Genomic DNA, 20,676 nt, shown 5'->3' on the forward strand with positions numbered 1-20,676 from the left:
ATTGCTCCATCTTCCACGTGTATTTTCAACTGTGTTCGACTTAAGCTGAATGATTCCATAATTTCCTGTGGGGCACATTTGTAGACCAAGCTTATTGTTAAAAAAGTGAATGCCTGCCAGATTACATTTTTGTGATATTTTCTTTCTAATAATTCTTTTTGAAATAGTCTGAAGACTCGGGTTCTATCTTTCAGTCAAACTGACGTCTGTCTGTATCACTGCTTTCTTATGATTTTCATTTCAGATTCAGAATGCAGATGATGTGTTGATTACTCCTTTGGAAAAATTTCGTAAGGAGCAAATCGGCGCTGCGAAGGTAAGAGACCACCTACATGTGCAATTAGTAGCTGAACAGCGCAGGATATTTCATGTATTCTGACACGCTCACCTCCTCTCCTAAGCCCCTTCATTTTCACTACAGTATGTAAATCATTAATTAAAAGTAAAATGTGACACTACCAAGAGAAGTGCCCTGCCCCTAATTAATGAGGCTAGTAGGGGGTATAAACAAATGTGTTGCTCTGCAATTGTGATCTTAAACGGTATTAACTCTTTTTAGTTTTCTATAGTAGTTAGTTTATATTCATTAAAACAAGACATATTGGACATTTACTATTTCTGTATCCAACTATGTTAATTAGCACAAACTACATTTGACAGATTCCCCGTTTTGAAAACCACATTAATAATACAATACTTTATCCCATGCCATATTTCACTTCATTTTAATATAAAAATAAACTTTTTTGTGCTGTGAAAAGGGCACTGCACGATAAAATTCTAGCTGCAAACTTTCAGCATCTAATATATTTCACCTTCACCCATTTTATAATCAGATTACTTTAAACCTGATACGTATAATGCAGTCCTCACTAACCTATTGCATACAGGCTTTTGATATCAGTAGGGGTGTTGCTTGAAGGCATCCTGGTTCCACAGTGGACATGTTGTTGAGGCTGAAGCTGACTGCAAAGAACAGTGTGGGTTTGTTGCCACAAGCCATGCTTTCATTCCTGGCCAACGCAAAGGCATAAAATGAAAGTACAGCAGCTTGTTTGTGGTTATTCCCTTGGTGAGATCACACATGAACAAGCTTGTAGAATGCAAGCCTTTGCACTGCTCTCTCACACAGTTTGCAAGTTCATTCCTAACTTTATATTGAACTATGAATCATTTGCACATCTTTACACAACCCTGACCCCTGTGATGGTCAACCTAGCCTCAAAGTTAGACTCGCACATTTTGATTTATTTCACATGACTTGACAGCCACTGGTCTGTAAAAGCAGTCACCTTACTGTACGTCCAAAATAATGGAACAATCTCTCTTCACAGCGCTGAGGTGTGAACATAAATCATCTCCTTCTTCTGTCCAGGCCAAATAACCGATGTCACTTCATGTCTTAGGCATCACATGTATCTACCATAATGAAAAAGCACATTTTGCTTCCATTTCTTTCTCTCACTTCCCCATCACAGTGTTCAGTGCAATTGCATTGACTGACTATGTTTATAAAATAGTTCCTTAAAAGCCACAGCCCCTGTCACTCCCACTGCTGCTTATTTCCTCCGACCACTTTCTCCTAATGGCTCTCTCCTCCTACGGCCTATCCCCCGCTAAACATTAGCCCAACTAGAGTGAGATAAAAGGCTGACATCATGAGTGGCTGAGCAACTTTCCACTGTTCCGAGAATCTGGAGAGATCTGCAGGCTGTCTGACCCTTCCAGTTACTGCATTTCATGTCTGAGAACATAAGGTGGACAAATTGGGAGCTCTTGCCTTATATGGGTGTGCTTCGAGTAATCCCAAAGAGGTTACGTACCACTGTATCAGCTTCTTAGGCACAAGCACAACACTTCCATAGCAGCAACTCACTAGCAGATTGACTGCAGCACTATAGGACATATTAGGCACGGTCTGCTTAGCACAAGGCTGATCCAAATGTTTGGAATGAACCCCCTCAAACTTCAGTGCAGTCTACTGTAAATACACATGCTTCCAGAACTCAAACAATCACATATTTTCACCGGAGCACCATATGCACTGGCTGCCAGACTGTGATGTAGAACTGAAATTGTTGTTACACTTCTTCTTTTTACTCTCAGGTATATGTTTCTGTTGCTTTCCCAGGTAACACAAACAATACTTTCAGAACTGAAATAAGAATCGAGAATGATCCTAGTTTCTGTTTATTTATACTGCTACAGTGACCACAGTTTACTTAATGGAGAGTAAATATGATGAACAGTTTGCTTTGTTCACCATGTTTAGTGTTCAACTTCTAAAACATCTGTAATATTCATTTGTGTTTAATGAATATTCATTAATATTTTATGATTTATTTATTTTTTCAAAAGTGGGCCTGAAGTGTCACATAGAGCTGATGTTAAATTAGTACTAGAAAGCTTTGTGCACATTTAGGGGGGCAATGTGTGTGTATTTAGTGGTTGTCAGACCTTGAAATTTAAATAGGCCCCAGGGACACTTTGTCAAGGAAATACCAGGGGGTGTCTGACTGTGGGTGGCATTCTTCCTGTCTGAAGTTTTGACACTATTATATTTCCTTCAAAGATCGTCTTCAACATTAGGGGCACTGTGGGGGTCCCACACTTACTGAGTGTGAGGAATTAGTGCAAATAGACCCAATTGGGATACAGATGGCCACCAATGATTTGCAAGGTCCTACTGTACAAAGCGTGGTTAGACATCAGATGATTCTTAACTAGATTAGATATGACTTTTCCATCTATGCTGCATAATCCTAAAATATGCTGCTGAGTCAAGGGATCAATTAAAGTGGCCTGGGGATACACCTGCCAGCTGTGGCCAAAACCTTTGCAATCACACAGATAGGAACAGTATATTTTTATACCTTCATTAACCTTGGAATTTTTCAATCAGTCACTAGATGTAGGTAAGTGCCTCTTTGCGTGCACATGACTGAGAACTTTTACTTGTATCCAATATACTTTAAATTGTATTAAAATACTGGAAAACAGGGCTGGCCCACAGACAGTATAAAAGATGATTATAGCTACAGTGATGTCAACTGCTGATTTCTAAAGTCCTGTTTTTGAGCCTGAAGATAAGCGTTTTCATCGTTAGCATCTCGGTTTCAAAGAACAGGATGTAACAAAGAGGAATGGACTGACTGTAAAGCTGCTTGCTCATTGGCTAATGACTCCTCAATCATAAGTAGTTAGCTAATCAGCATACCATAGACAAGTCTAAACATAGTGTGGCCAAGATTTACAAAGAAGTTCTACTGAGAGCATAAACTCATCAGATCAGTCTTCAGATCCCTTCTAGTGTAATGCAGTGTAGGATGACTTTGTGTAACGCCATAGAGTAGCCAATTATGAAGTGTTTTTTACACTAAAAAATAAATGACATTTCATTTAGAGAGTTTCAAAAAAGTTCAACTTATCCATAATTATATTAGGGATTTTTGAGCTATTTAAAAGCGAGAAATAACTAGATCCTTCCGTTAGCCATTGCTAGCAACAAGCCAACAATTAGCTTTCCGTAAAAGCATGGGTTATGGCAGTGGGAAAAGATGGTGAATTCTCCTGTCAGCTCATAGTTTTGGTCCTGTCTGCCTGATTTAATCTGGCTTGCTCACCTGGCACTGGATCCCAGAATTGACAATGGAATGTTCCATGCAGTACAATCCACGGAGGTGGACTTAACATGTTTTTATATTACAGACTAGACACTGTCTGGCCTTACAAGAGCCAAAGAAGACAAACTGCCTTTACTACCCTGCTCTTTTAGCTCTCATCGCAGCCCTGAAAATGTGAAGTGAGCATACCTCCCCCACCAGCAGAACCTTTTGAAACACTTCATTTTGAAAAGAAAAAAAAACAAAAAACCCTGGGCAACATAGAGTTGTACACGTTTATGTGTCACTACTTCATTAACTATTCACAACAATCAATTAGTTGAAGCACAGACAAGCTGGTCGGGCGTCAGGAGCTGTCAAACACACAAACAGATTCACACTTTTACTGTGAAATAATTTGTTACGCAGCAGCTGTCTGATCAGACAAGTCTGAATATTTTTATGTTAAAAGTCTGATCCATTTATTAAAGTTAAAAATATTTGTTTCAGTTTCCCCCTTAAATTCAAAGTCAGTAACAGCAGTTGTGGTTATGTGGTTATATTATTGCACAGATGTTAACCATAAAAAGTGGGACCTCTCAGAATATTAGTACTTATAAAAACATGGGAGCAGGCAGTCTGATAATGAACTAGTTAGGGTGTTATTATTGTCTTGTTAAACTTCACAGAAGAGATGTTTCCTCTCAAACATATAGTGTTATCGTTCTATCTGATTTATTTCAAGGGCCAGTTAATCCAAATTACCAAAGCAGAGTTGACAAGCTTCAAATATCATCATCATATCATTTCCCTCCACAGCCCACAAGAATTGTTTTTAAGTATTCTTGTAAGCCATTGTTTACTGCTTAAGATTACACTGACCATGATAGAGAACAGACTATAGAAAAGAGTAGCAAACTAATATGAGATAAACTGGTGCCATGCGTTGGTTTTCCTTCTCTCCTTAATTTTTCTGAGCCACCAGGTGCCCTTGAACCAAAGTGTGATAAAATATTTTTTATCATTTTCCAAAATTCTCAGGATGTTGAAGATCCCCTCCAGACTCCTTTGTTGATATTCACTTTGAATATTAATTTATGTCTGATATACTTTTTTTTCAAATAAAAAAAAATATATAAGATATGCAGACTCAGGTTTCCACATAGTCCCCTGGCTCTGCAAGAGTTCCCAGATCTGAATATCAGATAAGCCTGCACTTTTGTTACAGCTTGCCTGGTAAGGAAGCACATTTTGTAGCGGTTTAACTAGCAAATTTAATAAAACGTATTAAACAAGATAACGTAATTTTAATAGATGACAAAAATATAAAAATGATTGAATGTGAAAGGCAGTAGAATCTTTTGTATTGGATGTATTTGAGAGTGGATATAGTTTGTCTGAGTTGCACAAAAACAACATGAAGGAGCTAAAAAGAAAGTGAGAGGGTAAATATAGGGCAGCCAGGCGAGCCGACTACCAGCACCGGTTTTATAGCCTGCCCACCTAGGTATCTAAAACACATGCCGAGGAAAGGAATGTTGAGAGTAAAAACTAGGGGTCATCACAGCCTCGCACTTGTCATACTAGGACTGGACTGCAAAAGAATTTTAATGGCAGAAAGTCCTGTTTACTGGCAGAGAATTTCAGCACATCTGAGTTTCCCATTGTCAATAGAAGATTTTAAAAAGGACTTTGGGTTTGACACAAAGTTAAACTCCAGATTCCAACCAAGTAGAGGTTGCTCTGTTCTGGGAAACTGCATAATTAAACACCCCGAACTTACTGATGAGTATACTTTTTAATATTTATTGAAAATGTATATTATGATAGGCCGGGTACATCAAAAGCAAGAAAACTTCAAATAACAGTGACTGCAACTGATTGTTAAAGTTATAGCCAATATATTAGTTGTTGACAGATTAATTAATTATGCTTTGACCTTTTCACTACATTGTGCTTATAGACTGTGGTTGTGTTTGTTCGCTATACGAGAACGACACATCCCAGCTGTATTAACATAAAAATCCATTGTATAATCAATGAAGGAAGTGCTGTCCTAGATACTATGCATTGCATAAAAAGGTTAGCAGCCTGTCAGTTATTAGTGTCGTAGTGATTTATCAAAAAATGCACAAGGCGATAAGGTAAGAAGAACAAAACGAGCTTTGAAAACATTTCTCCTAAGAACTTGAGATGACAGCACCGCAGATGATGCAGAGACTCAAACTTTGTGGTGCAAAAACAACAAAACGCATGAATAATGCGATGCAGATTGAATACATTTCTTTTTGTTATTCTCGTATCTGTTCCATCACTTCCCACTGTGCCCTACCCAATAAAGCAGAAACACTATTAAAACAATCTTTCTGAAAGTAATTACTTTTTCTCCTGATCATCAGAATTTCACAAGGCAGTAGACCTTGAGAGGTCGGTCTTTACCTGTTTTAAGGCAGCAGCTGTTCGCTGTAAATATATAAGATATTGCCTTTCGCAAAAGAAGTATATTAAATCAGATTATGCGCAAACAGTGAAATCATCCCGAAAAAGAAGAAGGATGCCTACAAGCATAAAGAAAAATTTAACATGAAAGATGGCGCTGAGTGCAGCTGCTGTGATAGCTTTGTCCCAGCTCATTGATAAGAAAGGCAGTAAGAGTTTGGTAATATTTTGCCCTGTTATCCTGAAATAGATCAAACCATCTGAGACGGTTGGCTTTGTGAAATCAACTATGTTCTTCAGTCTGAAATATTTGTAGGAGGTAACATTATATAAACTAGCAAGGCCAGGCCTGCAGTGCTTGTTTATTCTTCATTATATCATTTTATATAGTGTGACAGTAAACACAGCTGAAAGTGTTTGTTACATTAATAACTTCTTAAAATGCTAATTTGTCTAGTTTCTTCAGATTTCGATGAAACAACACCAAACAACAAACTATGGCAGAAAAAAACAGTTTGGCATCAGCAGAGAAGATTTTGCCGAAAAGAGACGTTTTTCTTCCCGTAACCCACTTACTCAACTCTGCTGCTCAACCCACAAATGCAATTTCCTTACACATTTGGCAGCATTTAGGGGGGGGAAAAAAGCTTCCAACAGTACCCTGCGATAATACATGATTCCCAACATTTCTTTCAACCGTTGCATTGAATAGGGGTATTGGGCTGTGAGGGCTGTGAATTTCTTTTTTTTTTTCTTTTTTTTTTTGCCTGTCCCGTTTGGCTCTTTTGCCATCAGAATTGTTGTCTAAAGGCAAAGAAAGATGCCCAACGGATTTACTTTACCAAATTGACCATCCCAGCCTTGCCGTAATGGTCCATTTGAGTCACCTTTTATTGTTTATTTTATTTTCACTTACTGAATATGGGACAGACTTGACTGGGGGAAAGAAGGGGAGAAAGAAAGAGGGAAAGAGAAACAGCTGAGAAGAGGGACGGGGGAGAAGGGCAAAAACCAAAAACCAACAGAATGAGCAGAAAAAGAAAAAAAAGAAGAAAAAAAGAAAAAAAATGCATATATCAATCACCTGGGTCACCTGCTGAGAAAGAAAAAAGAAAACAAGCAGAAGAGAACAAGAGTAATAGAATAAACAACATCACAATGATATATGGGAATATGACAGTAAATACTAAATATTAAACATTATTGTGCAGCACATAAGATCAACAGAACACAGTGTGCTTTGAGGTAGGAGCCAAAAAGGGTGTAGTTTGTGGGTGTGATCACCCATGTGTACACCTGTGAGCATGGATGCGTTTGTTTTTTGTTTTTTAAAAGGTTCCTTCATGTAATGATCTGCTAGAGGGTGTGGGGGGGCCACAGCCCCGTCCTCCAGGGCATGAAGCAGGTATGGAGGAGATCAAAACATCCAGACATCCAGAGGCCCCCAGAACACAAGAGACCAAGGAAGACCAACAGAGGGGCAGCCGCGCCACTGTCCCAGAAAGAGCTGAGGAGAGTCCCAGATGAGGGCTCACTCAGCAGCCGTGGAGCAGAAGCCAGGGGGAGTTGCAGTGACGCGCCCGTGAGCTCCGCCGGCAGCCAGCCGTGCCTGAGTGACCGAGCCCCAGGCCGGGAGGCCGGGGGCACCCCACCTCCGAAGTGGCCCGAGCAAGCCCCAGGCTCCAGGCCCCGATAAGCGGCCGCCAAGGAGTGAGCCGGTGTGTACCTGGACGCCCATCCCCGGACACAAAGAACCACCAACGCACCGATGTCTGAGGGAGTCCGCCACTGGCAGGGGAAGTGGTGGTAGGGGGAGATAGGCCTCCAAACCTTGGAGGGCCTAAGATGTCCCCAGAGAGGTGGCGCCTGACACCCAACCTGACATATAGACACAGAAATACAGGCACACACATATACAAACATCCATCCCACCCTCATGCTCTCATATGCACTTACTCCACACTCAACCAACGTGGAGACAGACATAAAGAGACGCTGTACACACGATCACACTCCCCAAGCGTACTCTAAGCCCCGGGTCTAGGTACCCTTGCCCCTGGAGGGGGGAACTGCACCCAGACCCAGGTGGTGTTACCCTTTTCCCTGCGGTGGGGGGAGGCAGACCGCCCCGACTCCGCAGCAGCAGGGAGGCCCCACACTCCAGACTGCAGTCGGACCGCCAACTCCTCCTCCTAGCCCCCCCGCTCCAGCAGGTCGCAGAGAATGGGGGTGAGAGAAGACTCCAAACCTCCCTCCACCCGCTCATTGTAGTGTTGATGCATGTGTGTTCTAAGGTGCATTTAAAACCCAGGAGGGCATGGAGCTACCTGCCAGAGAGCAGCAGGTAAGCGCATGGTCCCTCCTGCTGGCCCTCAATGTCTACGTGTATTTAACATTGAGAGGTGGGCAACGATGCCAGGGGTGAGGTGTACACCCTGATGGTACTTTGGATTCCGTGTATCGTGCCCACCCCCAAGATCCTATATGTATGTGTAATGGGAGTGTGAGTAATGTGAATGTCTAAGTTGTGGGATAAAATTGAGGCAGAGGCAGCCAGAAGGGGACAGGGGGGGGGCCTCCTCTGCACCCTGGTGACACACCCCTACTCCAAGGTCCTGCATGTGTGGGTGGTTGTGGTGGAGCGGGAAGAGGGAGGCAGCTGGAGATGGGGAGGGAAGGAAGGGAGGGGCAAGTGACCCCTCCCTGGGGCCAGCTCCCGCGCTGACCCCAGTAGGCACCCCCATACTCCGCGACCCACCAGGGAAAGGGGGCCCAGGCCAATCCTGGGCTGTGAATTTCTAATGGTACTGGTACCAACTGCTAAATTTCTGGAATCAACACAAAGCTGACTGGAATCAAATTTATAACATATCAATTTTAACTGTGATTTTTTAAAAATATTCATTACTTAGATGCAAAACCCTGCTAAAGATACTGAATAACTTGCTTGTTACCTTAAAAGTAATTTGCGTGGCCTGAGAGAACTTCTTAGTCACAGACTTAGTCATGAGCCAAGCTGACCTATGATATAATCCAAAACAAATAATCATCAAATCTGTCATCTTATTAGGAAGTTCCAAATGTCCAAATGATTCAAGTTGTTTTTCCCTATTTCTTATCTCTAGATTAGGTGGTAAGATGGTAAGAGGAAAGCTTCGCTTGACCTTGATGGGAGAGATGCCTAAGGGATCCTTACAATACAGACCTACTGCATATTCAAGGAAAGCTTGTCAAAAGATTTTCTTTTCCAGAGTATAATAAGAAAAAGCTTTTTGGAGATATAAAGATACCAGCGTTTTTCTTGCTGCATCTTTATTCAGCCTTTAAAAGTTGGTCTGTGATATACCAAGAAAATCCCACTGTGAAATGGAAAGGCATGCATACTATATTGCGAACTCTTATCTTTATCACTTTAAAGCCAGAAAACAAAGGGACTGATGAATATTGTTTAGACTAAAGCTTTGCGTTTTGCCTCACACACGAAGGATATTTTCTCTGTTTTTTTTTAAACTGCAGAAGCAGATGTTGTAATTATTTCATACTAATTGGCCAACTTCTTGTCTTCTCAGCAGGTGGGATATCAGGTAAAGATGGAGACAATTATTTATTTATTTATTTATGTGGACCACATCCAGCTCCTGTGTGGTGAAATCACACATCAAAATAACCCAGCTATTGCTATTTAATCACCATTCTGGACCCCTGGTCCAATTAGCTGCCTCTAGTGAGCTCATAGAGATTTGTTTTAAAGTTTTCCCTTTCATGTCACTGCTCAGAGAATCCGTTTAAAATGAACAAGCGAAGAGATATCCCGCATGTGATTCCTCGCTAGACATTGATGTTTGTGTTCTTCTAGGATGGACAGAAATGAGGAAGTGTAGTGTGATAGCTGGGGTTCTTTCCTCTGCATACACGTGCACAGAAACGTTCGACCTCCCTTGCCGCTTGCATCTGTTACCATGGCGATGAGAGGCGTAGAAATGATGGCCCTGAGGCTCGTTAGGGCCACTGTCAAAACTAGCGATGTGCAGCTAGTGTCCAAATATTCCTCCTGCAGTCTTCATATCTGTTCTCAGCATCCTTTCTATAGCAAACTGAGAAGTCCTGATGACCAAAAAAAAAGCCGCCTGCAGTTTTTCCTCATCGCTTTCCTCCCTGCAATGTTACATTAGCAATTAGCAAAGTTACCCATACTACAGCTGCCATCAAAGCGCTCTTAACAGCAACATTAGACTTTTCTAGTTAGAAATTCCACTACAGAGCAATCTGCATCAGAATATTCTCTTCCTGCATCTGATTTATTCATGAGAGCGAACAAAGCAATCAGATGAGGAAATCTCCCAAGTGATAGGTTCATGTGTGTTTTGTGCACCACAGAGTGTCGGGAAGTGCTTTGACTTTATTCATTCCCAGCTAGATGATTACTCTCCAACGCTGGCATTAGTTTGTGTTAGAAACTCCCACTTTGCATGTGCTTGAGGGTATACATATATATATATATATCCACCCCAATGTCTTATGTCCCCACATGTTGGGCTTCAAAGCCTTTTCCTTGCACTGCAACTACCTTCTCTTGAAGACTTTTTGCAATTTAAATGCTCATATTCCACTCTGATTGCACAGACATATCCAGGGGCTGGGGGGTATGATCAACACATGGACAAACCAAGAAACACCTGGTGTTCTGCTAGGGTATCATTATGGTAGCACCAGTTTATACACGTCCTGCTTGGATCAAAACAAAGCAGTGCACTTTGGTGACTTAATCAGGCTGGCTATGCCTCACATATTCACTGTAGCTCTGAGTCACTGCCTGCACTTTGTAAGTGTGAAAGAGTTAGGCCAGACAGACAGAGAGAGGTTTGTTTTTGGGTGGTTTTTTTTGTGAGGACTTTTCTGGTGTGCTCACACTGGTCAGCAGCGCTGGGAGATTCCTGCTGTGACTGTGGGACTCAGCTAAACCTAAAGCTCTTAATTTAATGTGATCTCCAGTGTGTGTGTGCATGTGCGTCCGTGCGTTTGTGTGCATGTTTGTGTTTTCCCCAGGGCTTCTGCTGTATGCGTGCTCACAGAATAATGTCACATCACAGTGGCAGAGAAGACAGTCAGCTACCTTTTGTTCTCTAATAAAAAAAAACCTTAAGGGAAATTTATTTCCTGTCAGCTGACATCATTTTTAATCATATATTTATTTTCTCATCCACCTGTGTATTTCTTTTTCTTTGTTTCAGGAAAGAGTGCTTATATACAACAGATTTTGTTTCCCCTCCCTCATTGCAGAAGAGATTATTTATGAGTAGACGTGATAAGAAAGATGAAAATGAGATGCTACTACATTAAATTATCTATTGATTTGATTTTATTCTTGTTGTATGTTGAAATGTTACCATGTCTTACTGTGAATTCCTCCACAGTTTTATTTCTGAGGTTTGCTGGGGCTGAACGCTGTTCTAGGTCATATCAGTAGCTAGCCGATTAGACTTGCTAAATTTCAGGGCCATGGGAATGAAAATAAACAAGAAGGATCTGGTTACAGTGGCCGTTTCCTCACACTTTCCCCAGCCCCCGCTTATTCTGCCTCTCCGCTCCTCTTTATGAATGTTTGCATTGCGAGATGAGCTTTAAGTAGGCAAAGCTTGGTTTAGAGGTCAGACTTGCAGATGAGGCATTTGAATGTCCTCACTGAGACAGGTTTTCACTGCTTGGGCATTTTGATTAAGTACTATAAAAAGGATCTTCTGGGGGGCAAAATGTTTAATTTCTTTGTTCGTGTACTTTATGGATCGGCATCTCACATGAAAAGCCCATTTCCTGCGCCTTCTTCAGAGTCTTCTGAAACATGCTGACTGAATTCTGGGACTTGTAACTGTTGAGACTGACTTGTGTCTGTCAGTGGATAGCAAAGCAGAACAAGAAAAGAGATGCTAACATCAACTGGTCAGCTATGTGACAGTGCCAGAAGCATTATGCTATGTGTGATTTACAGTGCTGTGGGTTTCACTGTGAAGTTATGTACCTGCCTGTGAATAACAGTGCATTATTCTCACATGACCCATCGATATGCCGACATTGTCTGCTCCTCTGTGCGTTTGTTATAAGCCACTTTCAAGACATGCAATAATCTAGTGTCAGAAATTTTTAATTACATGTGGCAAATGGCATGAGAAACTGTAGTTAGACCTCCACCTAGTGGCAATCCATTCCCACACCCCCAGATCGGGGAATAAGTGACACATTTCTGGTAATGTTTAAGCCTTTCATGTGTCTTGTGAACCTTTTTAGGAGGGGAAGAAAAAGTTCGATAAAGAAACAGAGAAATACTACTCTACACTTGAGAGACACCTCAGCTTGTCATCCAAAAAGAAGGAAGCATATCTGCAGGAGGTAAAAAGAAAAACAAATTTTCTCATCCTGCAAACGTGTCTTTGAATAATGCAGTTTTATGGTCAGCCGAGTGTCTTTGGAAAATAAGCTGTTTGTGTGCTTTGCTGTGCTCCTTACCCCTCTCTCTAACAACAGACTGTTTCCACGTGGTGATACAGACATTAACTCCTAGGTTGACGCTTGTCGTTGTTGTGGCACTAACCCTGGTTTGTTTGCTCGTTCTCAGGCTGACATGCAGATTGACAAGGAGAGACAACTCTTTTATGATGCGTCCCTTGAGTATGTCTTCAAAATACAAGAAGTGCAAGAAAAGAAGAAATTTGAGTTTGTCGAGCCAGTAAGTGAAGTGCCAGTTTTATATATTTCTCTGCTAAATTAGTTTTGCATTTTAAAGATGAAGGAGTACATTTTCATGCTTTGATATATTTTATTTGTAGTCAAAATACCACCAGATCTCTGTAACTACTACTACATTTCTTTTTTTTTTAATGTCTATCATCCTGGAGTGAAGGCAGGTGCATTTATACAACACTCACAGGAACATAACCACACTTGTATATCCCACGCATTTGTCATCTTCATCACAAATTCTTTGTAATGTAGTTGATCCATTTGGGGAAGCTTGTGGGTAAAATTAGATGAAGTATCGGCTGTCAAACAAAAGAAGACAGAGTGCTAGTGCAAATCAAAGGCTTTATGAAAGCCCCTGCTTTATAGATATGTAGAGTCGATTTTAACATCTTTAGTGCAGATGCTACCAGGAAACATTAAATTTGCTTCCTATTAAATGTCTGGGAATGTGAGATGGGTGCAAAGTAGCTGTTTCAGACGTCCTACTCCCATTTGTTTACATCCACTGGCAACTTACCCACAACCCTGGCCCAAAAATGTAAATCTCCAGGCCCCAGGTAGTGCTCAAAATATGACAAGGCTCAACCTTGTGTGTGATGAATCTGGGCAAAGAAAAGATGGTTCATCCTTGAACATTTGATATACCAAGCCTCAGCCCAGAAATCAAATCAGTGGTTGTGTCTGAAGGTTTTACTGAAAGCAACTCCATGTTTGTGGACCACACTTGTTCACGCAAGAGATGGCATCAGTTTGTTTCTCTGTAACAGTAGATCTTTATGCTTTATTTATGTGTGTATTTATTTATTAATATATTTAGATGTATCCACAATGGCCATGGATGTTTGTGTGTTCTACAAAAAACAAGATCAATATCTGTCTGCCATAAAAGCCGAAAACTTTTTTAAAATTTGGTTTTTTTTTCCACTAATATACTTTTTTCAGTTTTCTGCTTGTCAGTACAAAAATGTTCAATAAATTATCGATTTAAAATTAATGAGACTCAAATTCCTTCAACATGAGATTTAAAAGTGAACATCAACAATGTAACAAAAAATTCTGACAAAATGATTGGTAGAATAGAAAACAATGTACATATCATTGAGATGATATTATCATAATAAGTGCATCGTTATCAAATAATAATAACAATAGAAAAACGTCCGGATTACTTATATGTTATAGGTAGGATATTCTATTATATGCTATTATAAATGTTTTCGGTGTGTAGAATGGATGTTCTGTTTTACAAGATGCCTTTAAAAAAACACTTGCCCATGTAAATAGGCAATCAAGTTCTTGTAATGTTTATTAACTCGATAATTCACCAATAAATATTGTTCCATTCCAGCTCCTGGCCTTTCTTCAGGGTTTGTTTACATTCTACCATGAAGGATATGAGCTGGCTCACGAATTTGAGCCGTATAAACAGCAGCTCCAGTTCAACCTACAAAACGTAAGTCTCAACACCTCAGGGGTTGTACACAAAGGCAACCAGCCACGTAATCAGATTCTGCAGCTTATCACACCCTGATATAACAAGCGGAGTTTTCACAAATGGATAGCTGTGTGATTAAATGAAATTCTTTGCTGCGCCGAGGATCGATATTTTCAGTGTTGCATTGCAGGCAGTAACTGTAGGCCATTTTATGGTGTGTCAAAAAAGACTTGGGAGTAAAAGTCTAGTTGCTGCAGTGCCGCCTTGTTCCATCACTATGTCCTCTCTACTTAGGTCCTGATGGTTCAAACATCTCTCTGACCCAATATGTCAGTTCTGTTGCCCTTACAGTTTCCACTCGGTAACCCTCTCTCGGATGCAAAGATTTCTGATGGTTACTGGATGAATGGAGGCTGCTTCACCACTCTCTGAGATATTAAATGGCCTGATATTGACCTTTATGACTCCAAATAAGAGGCTGACATCTTCAAGATCGTGTTCTAATTTTAAATGACCTAAAAAGTATTATTTAAAAAGTCTAATGATAGTTTTTATTTATTTGTTCTTTGAGAAAAAATAGATGTGTTTTTATTTTGAGAGATCAGAGATAACACAATGATAACATAACCCTAAATTTCCCACACAGACACGAAACAACTTTGTGAGCACCAAGCAGGAAGTGGAGAAGCTGATGAAGAGGATAAGGTCGGCAGATCAGGACTATAAACCACCCGGGCAGTGGACGATGGAAGGCTTCTTGTATGTCCAGGAGAAACGTGAGTCTTCCTAGCTGTGCTCCCAGCCATCCAGGCCATCTCACTCCCCTTCACTTTCAAGTGAATGGTTTTACATCCATCACCATAAACATGTCTCGAGTTCTCCCAGGCCTCTGCCGAAGAGATCCACTCACACAGAACTCATAATTCATCCTGTTTACGGATTCACTTTGATGTGCTCTCAAATGGGGGAGTTACCACAAATGGTAGATTATTATCAGCAGCAATAAACAACTTTTGATTTATCACACTAAAATTGCAAATTGATTTTCAGAAGTCTTTCCAGAAGCCTGTGATTCAGTGAAAAATTATTTTGCCTCAACTAGTGTTTTCTTCTGCATTTGTTCTGTCCTAGGTCCTCTGGGATGCACTTGGACACGTCACTACTGCACTTATGAGAAAAGCAGCAAAACATTCACCATGAGCAACACTGAAAACAAGTCAGCTGGGAAACAGGTACTTTACATTCACTTTATTTTGTTTAGTTTAACATTTGCACGATAAAAAGCTAAGAAAAGAAGGAGCAGAGTGTAATCTGTGTGAAAAAAAGAGGCTTAAAGGCATGGTTTGTCCCGGGAGGAGAAAACGGAAAATGCCAGATTGACAAAACTGCAAATTAGGCGTAGAAGACAAAAGACTCGTTACGTCAAGGCAAACAAACATGTTTTATTTTTAAATAACAAAATGAACAAACAACACCGCAGGGGAATTCAAGGAATGAAAATAGTCCGTTAAACTAAACAGTTATAGTATCTTGCTTTCTAAGTGATCTGATGAATGTTTACTTCCTTTGTAGGAATTTATCGCTATGACTTAATGACACTTCATGTAGATCAAATGATAACTGATAATTATTTCACATTTTATGTATTAGATGAAAAAAAGCTTCCAATCAATCCTTTTTTTGTATGTAGTAATTGGATGATGATATGGAGTAACTTCCACAGGGAATACTGCTTAGCGCTGCTGCGTCAGGTGCAAACCGACTGAAAATGTCAGCATGGTTTTGAAGTGTTTAGCTATCGCAGTTTAACCTTTTGTTATTTTTCACAAAAAAGTATTTGTAGAAATACAGGTTCCAGTGACGATAACAAAAAATATGTGCACTTCAGTGCCACACAGATTAAAAAATTATGAAAACATACTTTTAAAGAACTCCAGTAAACTTCAAGGGAGAAATTATATAAAAAAAATATCCACATAACTGTGAGTTTCCATGCATTTTTCTGCACATGTTACAGATATGGCTACATTCTGATTTACTAATGATCTCGGTTTCTTTTTATTTTTAAATAAAATCGAATAAAACACAGAAACCCACACACAGATGGAGAGGGAGAATATAAAGCCCAAAGCCAATGCAGGTGCAGGCGTATTTTTATCCACATATCTGGTTTGCTGCAGTTGGCTACAGTCAGTCTTACTGGCGTGCACAGGGGAGGATGTGCTGTATGTGAGATATGGCTAATTCTCAGAAAGAAAGAACAAAATCCGTTCAGGAGGTAATTGAATTGATACTTTCAGCTGACACTGAAGGCCTCTAATGGGAAATGAAAAACAAGGTCAATGATATAATGTAATTTTAAAACTATATTTTCGCGTGTTTAAAATCAAGATAATTGAAATAAAAGCTCTGCTTCTTGATAAGTGGATGATATGAATGCGTGCAATCAAGTAGCTTTGTTTGGGCTGACAGCCCAAATCAATTTTTAGGCATATGAAGATTGCATCGAGCTTGAGTTTAGAAAGTCTGAACCACCAAAAAGAAAAAACTAGCCAAACAAAAAGAAGAAGAATTTTGCAAATCCAAACCACAATGGTAAATGTTCTGTTTTTGTTGTTGTCGATGATTACGTTTTTTTTCATTCGTTTTTCTCTTTTTTCTGTATTTCCAATCATATTTTCACAAAAGCACTGGACGCTCCGGATACATAAATCTTCTGGTTTCAAAGTACCTTCTGTGTCTCTCACAACAAACACACAGCATACATATTAGTCATTTCAGACTTGCAGAGCCGTGCATTTGCAATTGTAAATATATTCATTTTCATTCCATAATCATTTTTCATTGTATTTTTAACTAATTAATGACGAGTGTGTTTATTTTTAGAATGGTCTTGTCGTAAATCAGCCAGAGGTGTTCAAGCTCAAGTCCTGCATTCGGAGAAAAACGGACTCCATCGACAAGCGTTTCTGCTTTGATGTTGAAGTGGCAGAGAGGTCTGTGATGTGTATCCCTGAAAATGTCTAATAGCTTTCATAGGCTGAAAACACATGCAGAATGTATTATGTATTTCCTTAATCACCACCGAGAGCCAAAAAAAAAAAAGAAAGTCATTGCACATCACCTGCTGAATACTCATATTAGTAAGATAGCAGTTGCACACACTTTTTTCTTGTTAAAACTAACTTAATATAAGAACGTCGAACTGCACGTGACATTTTGTGCTATGTTGAACTCACCAATACTGGAAATTAACCCAGATTCCCCCTGGAGTACACAACGTTTGAACATGCGAGAGCTGTTCAGGTTTGATTAACATCTTCAAAGACTCGGTTTAACAGTGTTAGACGTAATCAGCTCTGTTTGTGTCCTGCATGTTTCTCGAGTCCTCTCCCCCCGCTCCGTTTGCTGTATGTCTACATTATCATTATTTTTTTTTCTATTTTTGAACCCATCCCATCTTTTCTCTGTGTTCATGTCAATGTAGAAATGACATCTGTCGTGGAACTCTTTTCAGGCCGCTTCAGTTTTTCTGTAAAGTCCGGTATGTGAACTGACCAGTGCTGCCCTTTCAGTGCAGTTGCATGTGCTGCATGTGTCCTAATCATGTTGTTCACTCAATATTAAATCCAAACCTAATGAAATCCTGCTGCTTTCTTAGCACTTCACAAAATCTGACTTGGTCACTTGGTCAAGACACATTCTTAAATTATTTCTTCTTGTCTGCAATTACTCAAGTAACACACAATATTGAACTTAGAATTCATTCCTATTTTTTTCCCTTTCTTTTCAAAACCTTTGGCCATGTGGGAACATTCATAGTTGATTTGTTTTTAATGTTTCACGGGGAAATAGGATTACATATTGGGCAATGATCAGAAACCTTTAAGTAGCTGTCAGCTGATTAACACTGGCTCAATTGACCAAGCCATCCATTATGAATGCTTGATATCAGTTCTTTATAGTGATTTGTACCCCAGAATAGAGTTAGCACATCACTGTGTGTTAATGTTGCACTGCAGCAGCATTGCTCACGCTCGGTGAGTGTTGCTGAGCATGGACAATAACTGCAATTTATTTGCAGGACAACTCATTTATCATTAACTGCGCTGCCCCAAGGTGCGTGTTCTAACCACAAGGACAATGTGGGCCAAGCTCCAGTCAGCTTCAAGCTCATCCATTAATCCCCATTATAATGAACATGCTGTTGCCCAAGTTTAATCAGGCCAGCCATCTCGGAACCTCATTTTTAACGGGTTGATTCACCCGAATTAGTAAAGAGGTATCCAGCTATGCGGATACTTTTATTTGCCCAGATTCTGAGATAGCCATCTCTGAAACATCCTCTGCCAGCCCAATAAAAAGAATTTCATTTGAGCTGCTCGTAGCAATGAAAGAAGAGTTTCATTAAAAATTTACCAGCAACGTGTCTTTCATAAGGACTTAAGGGAAAATACATCCATTTAAAAAAATGATATGAGGTTGGATGAGGGTAGCAGAGATGCTGTTTTGGGAAAGAGATGTTGTTAAATGATTTGAGAGCAACACAAATATAAATATTTTCTTCTGCGTTCACCTGTATGGGTTTGGAGTCTTTAATATTGGACAACTTAAAAGCTGGTGAAATAAATGCTAAACTGTCTGCATGTCAAAATATCAGTAGGGGTGTTGTTAAAGGTGTAGCACTTTTTTTTGTATTTTGGTTGAAATGACCTTTAACACATGCAAGCTGACACAGCTCCATGCTAGTACTAACTGCCACTACTGGGTGGGGTGACGTTTTTTGTTTGCCGCCATCATCAGATAGTGTTCTATAATTGTGTTACAGCCAACTGAAGCAGTGCCACAAATCAAGGCATAATGCCCCAGATTCTCACTATGCTGCACACAGTAAGGTGAAAGCAGATAAAGCTGTATGCATGTTGGGTGCAAAAATGAATCACTCTAATATTAAGAACTTGTAGCTTTTAATTGGAAGGGTAATGTGAAGCACAAAGTGAACTGAGGGCATAGATTGAAGTCAAGCATTTGCACATGAGCTATTTTAGTTACACTAGTCCTTTTATAGTGGTCTCAGCCAATATAAACATGGTCTGTCCAGGGGCCCCAAGGAAAAGAGATCAGACTGAGACCAGCTTTTCTCTTAAATCTTTCCAGGCATGGCGTTATGACACTGCAGGCACTGTCAGAGTCCAACAGAAGACTGTGGCTCGAGGCCATGGATGGCAGGGAGCCGGTAAGGAACTCTGCCTGTTCTTCTTTGAAATATTCATTCGGTGCTGGCTGCAGTTGGTCAGGTTTTTTTAAAGTCCTTTGTTTGGCAAGAAGACAATGCCAAAAATGAATTATTTGTCACTGGCACCCTCTTCTGGTGGCTTTCTGTAAGGTTTTTTGTTGTTGTTTTTAGGAAACCATGACCTCACCATTTACTTGTGCTAATAATAGGACAGTCTACTCAAATTAGATTCAGTGGGAATAAGGTTTTGACATTATCCTTTTCTTTCAGCGATTTTTTTTCAGTATTCAAACTAAGGTAACCTTTACATTATAATGATTTTTGTAAACTCTCTCTAGATTTACAACCTGCCGGCCATATTAAGCAAAAAAGAAGAGAGTGAGTATTGTTTTTATATCTTTCCAAACTCCTTCAGGATTAAAATGTTTGCCTTTCAAATTCTTAAAATGTAAGATAATGAGATCAACAACATACACATATGAAAGAAATACTCGTTACCTATGACTATGCCTTTTCATTAATACTATAATTTTACATATGCCCACTCAGCAGGCATAGCACAGCCTCACAGTACAGGGCTGTGCTATTCATTTGAGCAGCGGCATAAGGGAGAGCTTATTATCCCACATGACGGGCGGTTATCCCAGGCAGTAATTGTCCTTTCATTTCTGCTCTTGTTTTGTGTTACAGCATATCTTAATGAGGCAGGCTTCAACTTTGTAAGAAAATGCATTGACCTGGTCGAGATGAGAGGTGAGGCGCTTCAATCTCTCAGCTTTCGTGTGTCAAATGATTTGAATGCAACCTGGTTGTAATGATTAACAATGTGCTCGTTAGTGGACTTGACAACACGTTGCACTGGCACGAGTCCTAAATAAACACAAAGTCTTAGGTCCTTGTTCCAATTCATCCTTTTGCTTTTTTCACTGCCACACAGGGATAAACACAATGGGACTGTACAGAATTGGAGGCGTCAATTCTAAAGTGCAGAAGCTGATGACCACAGTCTTTTGTAAGTAACTAAAATCAAAAGTATTATCAGTGAACTAATGTACCAAGTCAAACCCCTTATTCTGTAATTCACAAGTGTCTGAATCTCCATGGTAATGTATGAATAGTTTTCTAACGTGATCTTTTCCAGCAGAGTGAGGAAAGAGGTCCTCCTTGTGGTAGGACAGTGTAACAGCAATTAGGCCTTATATTATGTTGTCATTATTTTATTGAATTAC

The 20,676-nt window shown here is 40.0% G+C and overlaps 1 protein-coding gene across 2 annotated transcripts in view; it reads left to right on the forward strand.

The window, feature by feature from the left end:
• Nucleotides 1-20,676, forward strand: part of arhgap42b (Rho GTPase activating protein 42b) — an 81,338-nt gene that overhangs the window by 45,231 nt on the left and 15,431 nt on the right. Inside the window, exons 4-15 of one of the 2 annotated variants that reach the window (XM_026193698.1) lie at nucleotides 245-316; nucleotides 12,324-12,425; nucleotides 12,652-12,762; nucleotides 14,125-14,229; nucleotides 14,858-14,987; nucleotides 15,343-15,443; nucleotides 17,098-17,207; nucleotides 17,699-17,755; nucleotides 19,369-19,447; nucleotides 19,786-19,825; nucleotides 20,138-20,200; nucleotides 20,385-20,459. In XM_026193698.1, the coding sequence (XP_026049483.1) occupies nucleotides 245-316; nucleotides 12,324-12,425; nucleotides 12,652-12,762; nucleotides 14,125-14,229; nucleotides 14,858-14,987; nucleotides 15,343-15,443; nucleotides 17,098-17,207; nucleotides 17,699-17,755; nucleotides 19,369-19,447; nucleotides 19,786-19,825; nucleotides 20,138-20,200; nucleotides 20,385-20,459 (1,045 nt within the window). The remainder of the gene's footprint in view (nucleotides 1-244; nucleotides 317-12,323; nucleotides 12,426-12,651; nucleotides 12,763-14,124; nucleotides 14,230-14,857; nucleotides 14,988-15,342; nucleotides 15,444-17,097; nucleotides 17,208-17,698; nucleotides 17,756-19,368; nucleotides 19,448-19,785; nucleotides 19,826-20,137; nucleotides 20,201-20,384; nucleotides 20,460-20,676) is intronic. The other variant, XM_026193699.1, reaches the window with a different exon arrangement.

This window comes from Astatotilapia calliptera, chromosome 14 (assembly GCF_900246225.1).
Source record: "Astatotilapia calliptera chromosome 14, fAstCal1.2, whole genome shotgun sequence".
Lineage (NCBI taxonomy): Eukaryota > Metazoa > Chordata > Actinopteri > Cichliformes > Cichlidae > Astatotilapia > Astatotilapia calliptera.